This window comes from Nanorana parkeri, unplaced genomic scaffold, assembly GCF_000935625.1.
Source record: "Nanorana parkeri isolate BGI_ZX_2015 unplaced genomic scaffold, ASM93562v1 scaffold423, whole genome shotgun sequence".
NCBI classification, from domain to species: Eukaryota; Metazoa; Chordata; class Amphibia; order Anura; family Dicroglossidae; genus Nanorana; species Nanorana parkeri.
The window spans coordinates 353,977-368,231 of record NW_017306691.1 but is presented as its reverse complement, the minus strand read 5'-3'; the positions used below and the strand labels follow the sequence as shown (position 1 = coordinate 368,231).

Genomic DNA, 14,255 nt, shown 5'->3' with positions numbered 1-14,255 from the left:
GTTCTTCTTTAAGTCAAAATCCTGCAATATTGCCCCCTTCTTCCATCAAGTCATAGTGTATGTAAGCAGCAGAAGTCACCTGCAAAGCCATTTACAAATCAGTATAATGGTATGTGCCTTCCATGCATTGCTCCTCAGCTGCCTTTTTTCCCCAGTACTGACAATGAATCAGTTTTATTCAGGATTTGGAGTTACACCCTATTAGCCGATTACAGAGCAGCTTGCATAGTAAATAATTTTCTCTCATAAGATGAGCACTGTCAGTATGGTGAGAAATAAATGAATAATTTGATTAGACAAAACGATAAGAAAAACATTCAAGTAATGTGTGTGTGTGTGTGTGATCAATTCAGAGCTGTTCTATAATGGAAGACTGTCAAACGAATATTTTGTGAAGACCACAATGCTCTAGACCAGGGCCAGGCAACCTCAGCACTCTAGCTGTGATAAAACTACCAATCCCATCATGCATCTGCCTCTAGGAGACATACATGTGGCTGTCAGAGTCTTACAATGCCTTATGGGACTTATAGTTCTGCAACAGCTGGAGGGCTGAGGTTGGCTGAAGGTTGCCTAACGCTGGTCTAGGTGTACCTTTTTTCAATTCTGCCTCATCCTGGTCTTGATCACAGACACACAGGGTAATATAGAAGTAGTTACACTTGGACAGTGAGCAGAGATATAAACATATCTTATTAAATGCTACTTTATTATCAGACAGAAATACTATTTAAACACTCACCTGCCATCTCTACACCAAACTTCTTTTGAAGTGCTTGCTGCATTGACAGCATCTAAAAGTGCGTAATGAGATACAAAATCTGTTCACAACATGGTTCCATTTTATCTTTAACAAAAGGCGTTATTTTCATATTTGTCCCAACGCATCTGTCGCCCCCTGCTGTATTCACTGGCCCCACCCACACTGCGTTTTTATGACTTAACCCACTGCAATCTCCAAAATATAGGACAAAAATCCATCAAAAAATAGATAAAGGAGAATGTATCTGCCATCATAGCTGTGCATACTTGAGATAGATTTCCAGAAATTGCAATGATTTCACTACCCAGTTCATATAAGAGGTCAGTGAGTGATTAACTCTTCAGTTTTGGGTGCACTAACTACTTAAAGTGACACTAAACTCCGGGAGTTAAATCTTAAAAATACATTCAAGTACCTGAACTAATAACAAAAATGTATCTTATTTGTGTATCACTCAGCTGTAGATCCTCAAATCATCTCTGATGACTTGTCCATCACAGGATCGAGCTTGGAGCGGTGGCTACTTTACAACGCACAGAGGGACCATGGGGAACAAATGTAGCCACCCTCCAGAAGGAAGGACAGTGTCAGTATGAATTCAGAGATGATCTGAGGATCTACAGCTGAGTGATACACATATAAGATACATTTTTGTCAATTGTTAGGGATCTGAATGAGTTTTAAAGATTTAACTCCTGAGTTTAGTGTTACTTTAAAGAGGACCTGCACACCAAAACAACACTTTGCTATATTCTAATCCTTCCTCCTCCATTGTACTAATAATACAGGATATTGCTAACCTTTGCTTCACTTGGTGTTGATGTGAGGTTGGGTTGTTCTGGGGATGAAGGCACAAATGGTTCTGTACTTCGAGATAAGGCGAGAGCGGAAGCCTATGATATATCACATGGAAAATAGTATCAAATTCAGAGTACAAATTCTACATGCCATTTTATTATTACAGGTATTTATATAGCGCCGACAATTTACACAGTGGTTTACATAGCACACATTCACATCAGTCCCTGCCCTCAAAGAGTTTACAATCTAAGGTCCCTATCTCACATGCATGCATACGTTTAGACAGGAGCCAATTAACCTTCCAGCATGTCTTTGTAGTGTGGGAGGAAACCGGAGTACCCGGAGGAAACCCATGCAAGTACAGGAAAAACATGCAAACCCCTTGCAGATAGTGACCTGGCTGGGATTCGATCCAGGAATCACCCTTCTGGAGGGTGGCTACTTTTGTTTCCCATGGCCCCTATGTGTGTTGTAAAGTAGTCACTGCTCCAAGCTCGCTCCTGTGATAGACTACAATCTCATGTTTAGTTTACTAATTTGTAATGAAATTATTGTCTGTCACGAGAGTGAGCTTGGAGCGGTGGTTACTTTGCTGCACACATAGGGACCATGGGGAACAAAAGTAGCCACCTTCCATAAGGCAGGACAATGTCAGCACCAATTCAGAGATGATTTAAGGGTCTACAACTGAGTGATACACAAATTGCATAATGCATTTTAAAAATGTACCTCCTGAGTTTAGTGTCACTTTAAAAAAGGAATCTCACTTCTTCATTAGCTCTGCCAGGATTCTGTACAGAAAACTGTACTAGAGGTACACTAAAATTTGTGCACAATGTAGAAGACGCCCATAACATTTACAAGCATACCCTGGGATGACTGAATAATTTTATGTGGATGCTATCAATACAATAAAACTTAAAGGAGAACTATGAGGTGAGTGCTTTTCACTCACCTCATAGTTCTAGCCGACCTGTGACAATGAGACTGTCACAGGTCAGCTCAGTAGATCGGGAAGTGAGCGAACACATACCGGCGTTCGCTCACTTCTCGATCCTGTCACGGCTCTCTGCCGTGACAGGGGAGGGGCTGGATTCCCCCCACCCCGCTCCAATCCTCCAGCGTTGACTGGGGGAACGGACGGGGGAGGGTACAGCTGGCTCTGCTGTAGCACGCGGTATACTGAGCTTAGGTTGATGGGAGGACGCTAGTTTGTGTCCTCCCGCTACCCTAAGGATAACTATGAGGAAAAGCCTTAACCCCATAGTTCTCCTTTAACTTTCCAATATTATTTTTCCAAATATTAAATATCAGATAAATGTGCTTTATGATCTGATATTGGTCTCGGTATATCATAGATGGCTGTCTGTGCCTGGTCCATGCTTTTTTTTCACTCCAGGAGAGTCCCATTATGAGCTATTTAATAGCAGGCTATGAGCACCCTAGAGAACAAATGATCCACCATTTTGTCACACACTGCTTGTTTTCTTTTTCTATGAAGAATAATTCATTCAAGACTTTTTACTTAAGCATGAAATGGGGCTGGTATACATTTGCTGCCTTCAGTGGCAGTATGAGGGTGGACACATCTAAAAGGGCTATAATAATTCTTTACAATATTACCCGAGGGCTAGATTTCCTTTTGGCTTTGTCTGAAGGGGAAACTGTAAGTCCTGCTGCACTTAGAGCTGCTATCCTAGATTCAATATCTGACACCTAAAATAATACAATGCATATAGTTAGGGACTGATCTCCAAACCTCTTCAAAAAGACAGGAGCAGTTCTTTGACCTTTACCTCGCTCTCAGTTTGCTGCACTTGTGCCATGGCAGATGCCACGCTGACCTCTAATTCTGAAAGCTCAGAATCGGTGGTTCCACTCTGTTGTGCTGTCTCCTCCAACTCATGTAGGCTCTTCTCTAGGCCATATACCTTATCTGCTGCCATGTACACCTGAAATGGAATGCAGAAAACAGGAACAATGAGAGCTTAACAACTCCCCTTGTCAATTGAAAACCAAATCAGCACATGCTAAATACATGTTGGAGTATGCAATGTGAAAACAATATATGTTAATAGCCAAAAGAGATCAAATATAATGGCTCAAAATTACCTTTAATTAAATATTATAGTGAAAAGAAAAGTGATAGAAAAAATATTGGTTGTCTTTTGACATGATTGACACGTGATTGGTAAAATTACAAATGTCATGGTCATCATCTTTATACTTTATACATTCTCTTCTTTTATGACTTTTCAAATCTGTTTCCTCGCAAATCTTTAGTTACTTGCATCATCCCATTGCTTAAAGTGTATTTTCACTTTTGCAATCAAGATATGAGCACAAAAAAGCGCCAAAAAGGACTGCGCAACCAGTATGGACCAATGTAAGCACGAGTGTAGTCAGAAAACAAGAAAAAAATATAATAATAATAAAAAGCACGTGTATAGAAAGGTCTGCAGGATGCTGCCCCCAAACCAGCCAGGGAGACCGCAAAATCTAGGGGGAAAAAAAAACAAGGGGCGCCTTTCCTGGTGCAGACAAATTTAATAAGATCAGGATCTGCAGATTGGCCAGTTGCCACTATATTTAGCACATGAGACGGAGGTGGTCAGCATCTGATGAAGGGGGCGTGACCCCGGAAACGCGTCATCACACATCACACAGTCTCCTCTGCTGACACATAGACACGGCTGTGCAGCTTTCACAGACTTTCTCTTGGGTCCATGGACTTACTTTTTATACTATTATCATGCTGAATGTATGTCTTTTATCTACCTCTGATCCTGATCTTAATAAATTTGTCTGCACCAGGAAAGGCGCCCCTTGTTTGTGTTTTTTCCCTAACTTTTGCAATCAAGTTTGAGAAAACCCCACTATATGTTTTTTTATGTCTTCCAATTCACCCATCATACCTAAAAATGATAAAAAAACCCAAAACAAAACATTTCTTACCTTTTAGATATTTCTTTAGAGAAGACCTCTAGGCAGACTACAATCTACGCTGAACCATTTCAAAGTGAGCATGTCTCTATACAAAGACTTGGGAACACAGAGGGGGGAATTGATCAAAATTGGAGCAGGCAGAATCTGTAGCAGTAGCCCATGGCAGCCAGTTAGCTTCTCTCTTCAGTTTGTTCAGTTAAGATTTGGAAATGAAAGAGAGAAGCGGATTGGTTGCCATGCACAGTTGCTCCAGATTTTGTCTGCTCCAGTATTGATTCCCCCCACTGAGTTTTACCTAACTAACATACAAAGCAGAAGCCAGACTTTTAAGTCTTTAACCCTTTGTTAGGGCAGACAGTGTTCAAACCTACTGTAGTTTACAACTGATAATGAAATCTGCCAGCACAGTAGTGACAGGGTAATTATAGTAAACATAACTTCCCACAGCCCCTTCCTTTACATTAAATAAGAGGAAGTTAGGTAGGATTTATAAGCAACTAAAAAGCACTCGTAAATAGAAGTTGTTAATAATTTTTGTTGTTTTGCTAAATGAATGGGAACGTGTAACACATATGAAGTAGGTGTTATCCCAATTTTCTTGCAAAAGTGTAAATACACTTTAATAAAAAAAAATTACTTTAGGTAATACTTACATTTTTTAGATAATAAAGGCAAAAATTAGGGATGCACCGAAATTTCGGCCACCGAAACATTTTGGCCCAAAATGGCACTTTTGTCGAATTGCCGTAAGTGCCATGACAGCTGAAAGTGCGGTCGAAAATTCAGTGCATCTCAGTTTCTCTCCTCCCTGCTGGGGGCGTGTGCCTTCCGATGCAGCGCTGGCACCCAGCAGGGAGGAGAGAAGCTTTCAGGATGCAGAGTGGTGCAGGGCGCTGACATTCATGGGTGGATGTCAGTTTGATGAAGTAGGTGTGTTCCTAGGCATACTTTACTTGCTTGCAGACTGTCCTAGGTAATACCTACATGTGATGCTGAGCCTCCATGACTATCAGAACTTAAATCTAGTGAATAAAATATGCAGGCCACGGACAGTAAGGCTGCAGAGGAGAGCACTAAATGATGCTGGATGTCCTCCAGCCAGGAAATGACCTGCTGCAGCTTCTAATACACACTTCAAGAAACTTTAAGAATGCAGAGAAATCACCTGTACAAGACTATAGGTAAGGTTGGAGTTCAACTTTAAGCATAAGTCAAGGTACACTAGCAGTGAGAGGTGACTACCCTTATAGTGGGTGAGATTAAAGGTTGTAAGCTAATATTTGGCCAGACCTGTTGGGATCATCTTGCTCTCCTCAATGGAGATGTGCAGCTCTATTTGCACCTTGTATATTAATTGGCAAATCTGTCATGGACAATGTCATGAGAAACTGCCATACTACGAATTCAGAGTTGCACGGAGGGCTCTTTGAGATGCCATTTAGGGTTGGAATCTTACAGTATATGCTTCCATTGGAATGGATAGTTGTGAAGGGTATGAAGACATACAGTATATGCTTCCATTGGAATGGAAAGTTGTGAAGGGTATAAAGACATACAGTATATGTTTTAATGTAGACACTGTGGGTTTGTCTATATTTAAGGATATGACTTGTAAATTATTTGATGGCAGTGTCTACAGCTAATATTAATATGTTTGGGGCTTTTATATGATCAATATTTTAATGCACATGGTTTATTTTATGACACTGCTTTTTAATAAATGTAATTTTAAAATTTTGGTTTTAAATCCATTCTAGTGTTACTAAAGTTGCTATAATGCAGGCATTAAGTGTGTTTCATGTTATTCACAGGTGGTTACTACTCACTGTTTGGCTATGCTTTTTGAGAATACAATATTGCCTGCAAATGTGTTTATTTTCTCCAGGGAACAGGTCCAAAGGATTCCTCGAGTCTCCCTTCCTAATGTATTTTTATGTCTAAGTTACTTCTATTTCCATCTAGTGTCTTGACTCCTGAGGATAGCTATTGTACCTTTTCGAAGGCCATACAGTTTACAATTGTCTTCAAAATGTATTGAATTCTCTCGTATGGTATGATGCTTATCTAATCTAGGAATATCTTACATTGCAGAGATTACCTTGTATGAGTAACAACCAATATCTTTACAATATATGGCAAACCTAAGTTTACAATGTCTTACAGTTCTCGTGTTAGGCCTGTGTCTTCCTGGTGTCTCTTGGCTTGATGCAAGGTAAGGTAAGCTGTTGACATTGACCACCCAGGACATCTTTAATGGCTCTTTTGGTGGCATTTATAGTCCTAAGCATTTTGGCTGTGATTTGGTTGTGGTTAGTTCTAGATGTAGGTAATATGTTCCTTGTAGTAGCAGCTGTTGTGATGGCCTTACCAGAAACATAAAGTCTTCCTTCTTGTCCACAAAAACATACAAACCCACCAGCTAGAAAATGAAGTTGAAGGGAAAAGGATAAAGGCGAAGAGCATACCTTAAACTTCACGAGAGATATAAACGAGGGGTAATACAAAGGTACATAAACTGGAGTGTAAACTGAAAATATGTCAAGCAAATCTTTAATGTATTGTGACTCAGTAAAATCAAGATGAAAAATAAGCTAAAAAAAAAAAAGATATGTACTCAATATTTTTTCTTTTTAGTATCATCTAAATAGATCCATTAGCCTGAAACAGATGCTGCTATCCCTGACACTTAAGATTCTGTTTCCAACTGACATGTCATGATAAATGGACAAGAAGGGGCTGCAAATGGGTGGAAGCACAGAGGGCTGGTGCAAAGCTAATTGCCAGTGTTGGCACAGCTCCTTGAGAACTCTCAGCTTTAGCCTTGGAACCCAGCTCAAGAGGCACTTTGATCTGCATGAAGCATCTTTAACTGTACTCTACGTACTAGCAGGACAGAAAGCTCCCATTAACAGCTTGTTATTGCAGGATGTAGGACTGGTTGGATGTCTGGCTTTGCTTTTCTCTGGTTTAAAACGATTACCCATCTCTACATCCACCAAAGCAAACTGGCTTGTGCAATTGCCTTGATCTTTGCTGAACCCTTTCTTAACTAAACAAACATACACTTAAACAGCTACATTTCTTTTTATGGATCGAGTACTTGGAAAAAAGTATCGGTACTCGTACTCGGCCTTAAAAAAGTGGTATCGGTGCATCCCTAGAACAAACCATACTTTATACCTCTCTCTCATAGAAGTTAAGGCTGGATATCTAATAACAGACTTTTGTAAGAACATATGCACGCGCGTTAGCCTCAATGGGCGAACTTCATTCAAATATTTGATCCATGCAATAGCATTTCTTTAAAAACAGCTGTTTTTTAAGATAAAAATGACAATTTAAAGTTGCTCTAGCTTAAGGGTTTCTATATTTTGAGGTTTGAAAATGTGAAAGCCACTTACTAATGTATTTGACAAGTTTATACTGCGCTAACATCATGCACAGTGCTTGCTAGAGAACACTGAATCATTTGCATTTCTCCCTGCCATGAATGAGCTTGCACTCTAATATTTTTACATTAGTTTTTACATTAGTCATACTCATGCACAGCTGGTGGGCACTTTAATTGGAAACTAATTAGCTTACCAGTATGTTCTTGGATTGTGTGAGGAAACCGGAACACTTTAATGAAACACATGCAAACACAGGGAGAACATACAGCCTACATAGAGACAATGTTTAGTGGCACTTAAGAATAGGCAAGAGTGTTCAACACTTATTCATCATGCTGCAGGGTTTGGATTAAAGCAACCCATGTTGATATAACAAAAAGAATTGAGCAACCAGCAATCTGTAAAAGTATTCTTCTTTTACAGGCTAATGCTAGCTCAGTTTATCTTCTGGATTGACAGGGTTGCTTTAGGAAGGAAATATTAGTAAATCTGTAATCGACCAAACCATGAAATGATTTGAAGACCCCTATTCACTATCCAAGTCACACTATAACGACAATGGTGCCTCTAAATCCCACGCCATTCTATAATATACACAACAATAATTTAATAAATAAAATTTACAAAAGGGCTGCAAATCCTATACATTTATTTTTCTAGAGCTGCTTGCACAATTTAGTTAATACATGAATAAATCATTGTGCAACTCTAAAAATGGCTATCACCTCTGGCCTGTGGCACCAGCTCTGCTGTGCTGTGTTAAAGAGAGCTAGCATTAGCTAGGGAATGGCTGCCCCAGGAAGACAGTCAGGGAAACTCAGGCTTGTATGCCACCTAATAAACAGCTTTGAGGAAAGCATAGGGTAGTACAAATGGCTTACTTCTAAAAAACATAAATTGTTTTTTTACACTGCCCTGCTCTGAAACTTTGAACTTATTTCAACTCCAGAACATGCTACAGGCCGTGAATGGGTCATGCCACAGAAAAAATGGAATGAGGTGAAAATGATGGACTGCATTATTCCCTGGGACAAGACCTTTCCGCAGTCTGAAAAGAACTATCACCTACTACATGCTCTGTAAATGTAATTAGAGATGTGTGTGTGAAGGGGAAACATTGTTCAACTGGCTATAACATTCTGCTGTCAATAGAGCAAATTGCAAATAATTTCACATACAAAGCTTTGGAATTCACAGGTGAGAAATACATTTCACAGTATCATTGGGCATAAGAATCATAAATATAATTTTACTGAATTGGCTACAGATCAGCTTTTAAGTGAAAATGTTGTGTATTTTGGTTAATTTGATCATTTTGGAAAAAGAAATGAAGTGTATAAATGGATGTTTTCTATAATTGTAATATTTACATAAAAGCTTTATTCTACAAAGAAACATTTCTAGCCAGAGAGGAGGAGGGAAGTGTGGAGGTTTAATTACGTGACACATGTCTATTACTTCAGATAGGTTTAGCGACGCACAGAATTTAGTGATTCAGCGTTGAATCAACTGAAGGTGTTAATCATATAGATTTGCAGGGAGTTCTTCCATCTTTAGTACTTACCTTTTGATTTGAAATCTCGCTGGATGATTTTACTGCTAGTTTGAATTTGGGACTTTTTTCCTCATCTGAGGATCCTCCTTTGTCACTGATTTTACGGGCAAGTTCTCCAATCTTTCGTTTAAGAGTTTCCTCCTCCAGGTCAGCATCTGTGTGCACTCCATGACCTGTAGACTAAAAGATTGAATGGTATTAGGTTGTGCACAGGTCGTTGATTTCTGTGAGAAGCATAAGATGATGGGACAAAGTTACCTCATCAGAATGTACAGATATTTTCTCCTCTAGGCGGTTTAGCATGCGTTCAATGGCAGACATGCGTTTACTGAGATCAGAAATCTGTGAAAGAAGAAAATTTAGGAAAGAGCCCACCACCAAAGGAATCTGTTACCACCACCATGAGTGTTAAAGTAAAGTCCATCAGTGCTACAGGTAATTTTTTAAAGAACAGCTTGAAGTTTAAAAAGTTAAGACTATAGAAATCAGGAGAGCAGGGGAGAGATAAAAGCATTTCATACAGTTCATTCATATCTATGGCGCCAATCTTTTAATTAAATCTTGGCAAAGACTGGCTTGAGTAACTTCTGAGACCAGCAGGCACTGGCTTTGCCCTCCTATCCAATAGGTAGCCAACTTTTCAAATCTGAGATTTATAGTGATGAAGCCAGAGGTCACAGAACTTAGAAGTAGCCTAGAACTTTAAACCAACAGACTGGAAGAAGGCTAGTGCAATTTAACACTACTTTTCCCTACCCCAAATCCTACAATCCTCACTTGCTTCTTTAGTTTGGAGATGTTTTTAAAAACAGAATTGATAGCAAAATATGTTGATTTAATGGCAGATACTTCCATGACCACTAGAGGGTGTAATTTCAAATTGCTGGCCAGGAATGCAGTCACTTACAAGAGGTTTTCATTATAAAATCAAATCTCCATTTTAGGAGCCACAGCAAGAGCTCATGAGTTGTCAACATTTGAGAATTCCAGGGATCCTTGATGTTGCATGCAGCAATTCTTGGCAATAGCAAATGCACTCTCTCAGAGGAACACAGACCCCTATTCTCTATTAAATGAAGTTTCCAGAATCAGTTTTTAGAGGCTGTTTTTTATTTAAAACACTGGTTTCAACTAAAATGAATTTACAATTCATCTAGAATTTAGAAAACGTTAGTAAGAACCAAATATCCTGAAGTGGACATAGACTGTAAAATCATTCACATTTAAATACATATTTAACACAATCATAAAATGTGTAAGAATATATGTAAGCATTATGTGTAGCATATACACGTAAAATGCGTAAATGATAATTCTGAGATTGGGTGAGCCAAAGCATTGGTGAAATGGTCTCTGCTAGAGGCAGTGGGGCTACCCCCGCACTGCAAAGATTAAGTGCTTGTTTTCACCTAGGGTCTAAAACAACAAAGATATAGTCACCCTTGGTTGCTAGAGCGATCCCTGCAGCCTCCCTTCGCCTCCACTCCAACAATGGTATGTCCCTCAGCGTCCTCATGTCAAATACACTGTATGAGGCTGCAGGGAACAATCTAGCAGCCAGGCGGGACTGAGGCTTGGGAGAATATAGCTTCCATATTGTAGACCCTGGAAAAAAATAAGCACTTAACTTTTGAAATGAAGGGGTATCCCCACTGCAAGGGTTGAATTTTCTTCTGCCTGGTTCTTCTTTATGCTCCACACTGACAGAACCAGGATGAGACTGACCTTTCCTGAGGTTGGCTTTATTTGTATACTCTCACCTGACGTATAATGAGAAAGCAGTAAACTCTTCTACAAAGTAACTTTCTGTTTTCAATTTTGGTGCCTTACAATCCATATCCTCAACTGCAACACCTTTGTAATCAAATTGAAAGAGTCAAATTATTAGTTGGTTTGTTGTAAATATAATATTTTGTATAGTGGTTGGGATTAACCACCTTTAATACAACAAATGTACTTATTTAAAATTGTCTTTTAGATTGTAAGCCCTCACGGGCAGGGCCCCCCTTACCATCTTGTCTTGAATTGTATTGTGATTGTAATGTCTTCCTTATATTGTAAAGCGCTGCGCAAACTGTTGGCACTATATAAATCCTGTATAATAATAATAATAATACTATACAAGGTAGGTAAATTACTTTTAATGTGAAACAATATGACAATTGCCAACCAGGTGGCAAAAAGTGAAACTGGAAGGTTGCAATTCATCCTAAATGAAAACTGCAGGTAGATATACTGTACGTATACAGTATACCAGTAAATGTATGTATGTATGTATACCTGCTGTCTGTCAGGTATGCCTGCATCACAGGATTGGATAAACACTATAACAAATTGTATGGTAAAATGGTTTACATACATATATGTATTTCAATTGTATTTTAAGCTGTTAAGCAAGAAGCTCACCTTGAGGTACCAAATAAAGTGTGTAACATATTTTGCAAATGCCCCAAATTGTTTATGCAAGATAGTCTACCCGACTTACAAAACATTAACTTTATATTTAAAGACAAATGCTATTGCTGCCTCTAGAAATCATTAAGCCAGAAAGAAAGGACCACTGAGTTACATCTTTAGAGGACGCTGTGCTCCTAGATTCAATATTATTTGTATGGAATGATATGGCTACAAATAGGCTGGCTATATGTATAGGATACAAATTGAATCACGAGTATGAATTGAAGCACTTTTCTTGGATTGCCACTGACTACTGATTGTTCCCTTTTTTGAAAGAAGTCATGTCAGCTGCAAGAAGAATTGTAAAAGCTAAAGTTGCTGCAGGTGCATGAGAAAGTTTTTTTTATAATATTGACAGATGATTTTCTCCAACAGTGTTTTGAAAACCTAAGGCAATTGTTTACCACCATCATAGCTTTGTAATATCTGAATGCCACTTCTACTGCTGAATTGATCATACGTGACACCTACATACACTACTATACCACTGATTCAGCTACACTGCATGGACTTGACCAAGATTGTGTCCAGTAATGTGCACTGCTTCTTGTCATGTTTAAGGATCCTACCATGCGTTGCCTTCATTTCCATCTGAATATTCTCTTTGAGAGATTTGGTGTCCAGAACATGGTGCCCAACCTGCAGCCTTTTGGCATTTATTGTATGGTCCTTGGATACCCTGTAAACAGTAGTCTGTGATTTAAATACCTAGGTGCTTATTCAGGCCAGTAAAGGAAAATAATCTTTGCACTGGATCGTTGGTTGGTGTATTCTTTCACAGTATCTTGCATTTTTTTGCCCATCTCTTTTCATGTCCCCCCCCCCCAAATGTTTTGAACATTAATATTACATAAGTCCTTTTTGAGGGGGGGGATAAGGGGAACACAAATGTTGAAGTTCTGATTTGTAAAGGGGCCGTGATATCAGTGATCTCTAGCAGCCTCCAACACATTGGGCAAAACTAACTTACAGCCAGCAAAAACATAATCACTGTATTAACTTCTATTCACAAAGCCACGGGACTGAATTCCTCCCAGAGCCATCTTTATGAAAAGGCTTGATTTTTTTATTTTTTTTGGACAGAAACTCTAAGGGAGCTAACACAGAAATGTCCTAACTTACCACTTCACCCTCCAGTTGGCAGTGAGCTGGCCTCTTGGTACAGTGTGGGGTACCAGTGCAATGAGTCATGATATGGAGAAGACATTACTCAGTACAGTGATGGTAATTCAAGTTCTCTCACATGTTGCAGCAACTCTGTTAATGCTGTTTATTCAACTAAGTAGCTTTAATCTAAGTGACAGTGTCTACATCTCTTTTATTATTGCATTTGCATGTGGATATGATGAGATGGAAGGGTTAAAGTTATATGGATATTTCCTGTTCATGGGCTTATTGCTGAACTCTTCTAATGACAATCAACCATTAATGTGATTTTCCTCCTTAGAGGTACTTATTTCAAGAACAAGGCACATAAAATCATTAACAAAACCATACAAGGGACTAAAGGGGCTTAAGAGGGATGTGGAAAAAGGAAATAATTTACATCAAAAGTGAATCTGAGCCGTGATTCTAATTAATGAGCAAGCACTGACTGAAAAGAGTCTAATTACATCTTTGGAAAACACATTATGCCCGGTACACTTTAGGCTGCTCTCTGACAATGTCATATTGAAAAAGAAGGGGGCAGTGACCAGGCTTGGCTTGATGGTCAAGCTAACATTAATGAAGGAGTCATAAGAAAAACAAGTATAATTTTATAAACTACATTTCAGGTTTATTAATTTAGGTTGAGAAACAGCAGCCAATAAACAATAATCTGTCTACTCTAAACAACAACAAAAGTGAAATCTAATTGGTTGCTCGGTGTTACTTTTGGCTTGTTGGATAGACCTCTTTGTACATTTTATAAAGAAATGTTTACAATGCAAGTCTGCATGCACCCCCTTTTAAGTTCAAAAGCATTACAGCTTGGTTTGGCATGCCCAATTTTATTAGTGGCTTACAGATAGAAATAAGGTTTCTGAAATACAAACGTTTCCATCACCTAATAAAAAGAGACAGTGCCCCACCATAAGACATTTCTGTGCAATGTCAACCTTTTACTAAACATACTGCGTATTAAATATCCCATTAAAGCAAGTTGGCCATTGTTAAATTATTTTTTATTTAGAACACTTTTTTGACGTTTTTCTCGATGGATTTATAAGACTTTTATATGACTTTATCCGTATTGATTATATTATATTAGGTTGTATTGAATATATATATATATTATTGATTATATTAATATATATGTATATAATATTGATTATATTATATTAGGTTGTATTGAATTTGT

General features: G+C 38.6%; 1 protein-coding gene across 5 annotated transcripts in view; it reads right to left on the bottom strand.

Annotated features, from left to right (window-relative positions):
* Nucleotides 1–14,255, bottom strand: part of MLPH (melanophilin) — a 53,256-nt gene that overhangs the window by 13,645 nt on the left and 25,356 nt on the right. For 3 of the 5 annotated variants that reach the window (XM_018559940.1, XM_018559941.1, XM_018559943.1), the window contains 6 exons: nt 9,716–9,799; nt 9,467–9,637; nt 3,361–3,516; nt 3,188–3,280; nt 1,564–1,656; nt 743–794 (listed from right to left, as the gene is read on the bottom strand). In XM_018559940.1, coding sequence (XP_018415442.1) covers nt 743–794; nt 1,564–1,656; nt 3,188–3,280; nt 3,361–3,516; nt 9,467–9,637; nt 9,716–9,799 — 649 coding nt within the window. The remainder of the gene's footprint in view (nt 1–742; nt 795–1,563; nt 1,657–3,187; nt 3,281–3,360; nt 3,517–9,466; nt 9,638–9,715; nt 9,800–14,255) is intronic. The other 2 variants (XR_001941417.1, XM_018559942.1) reach the window with 2 other exon arrangements.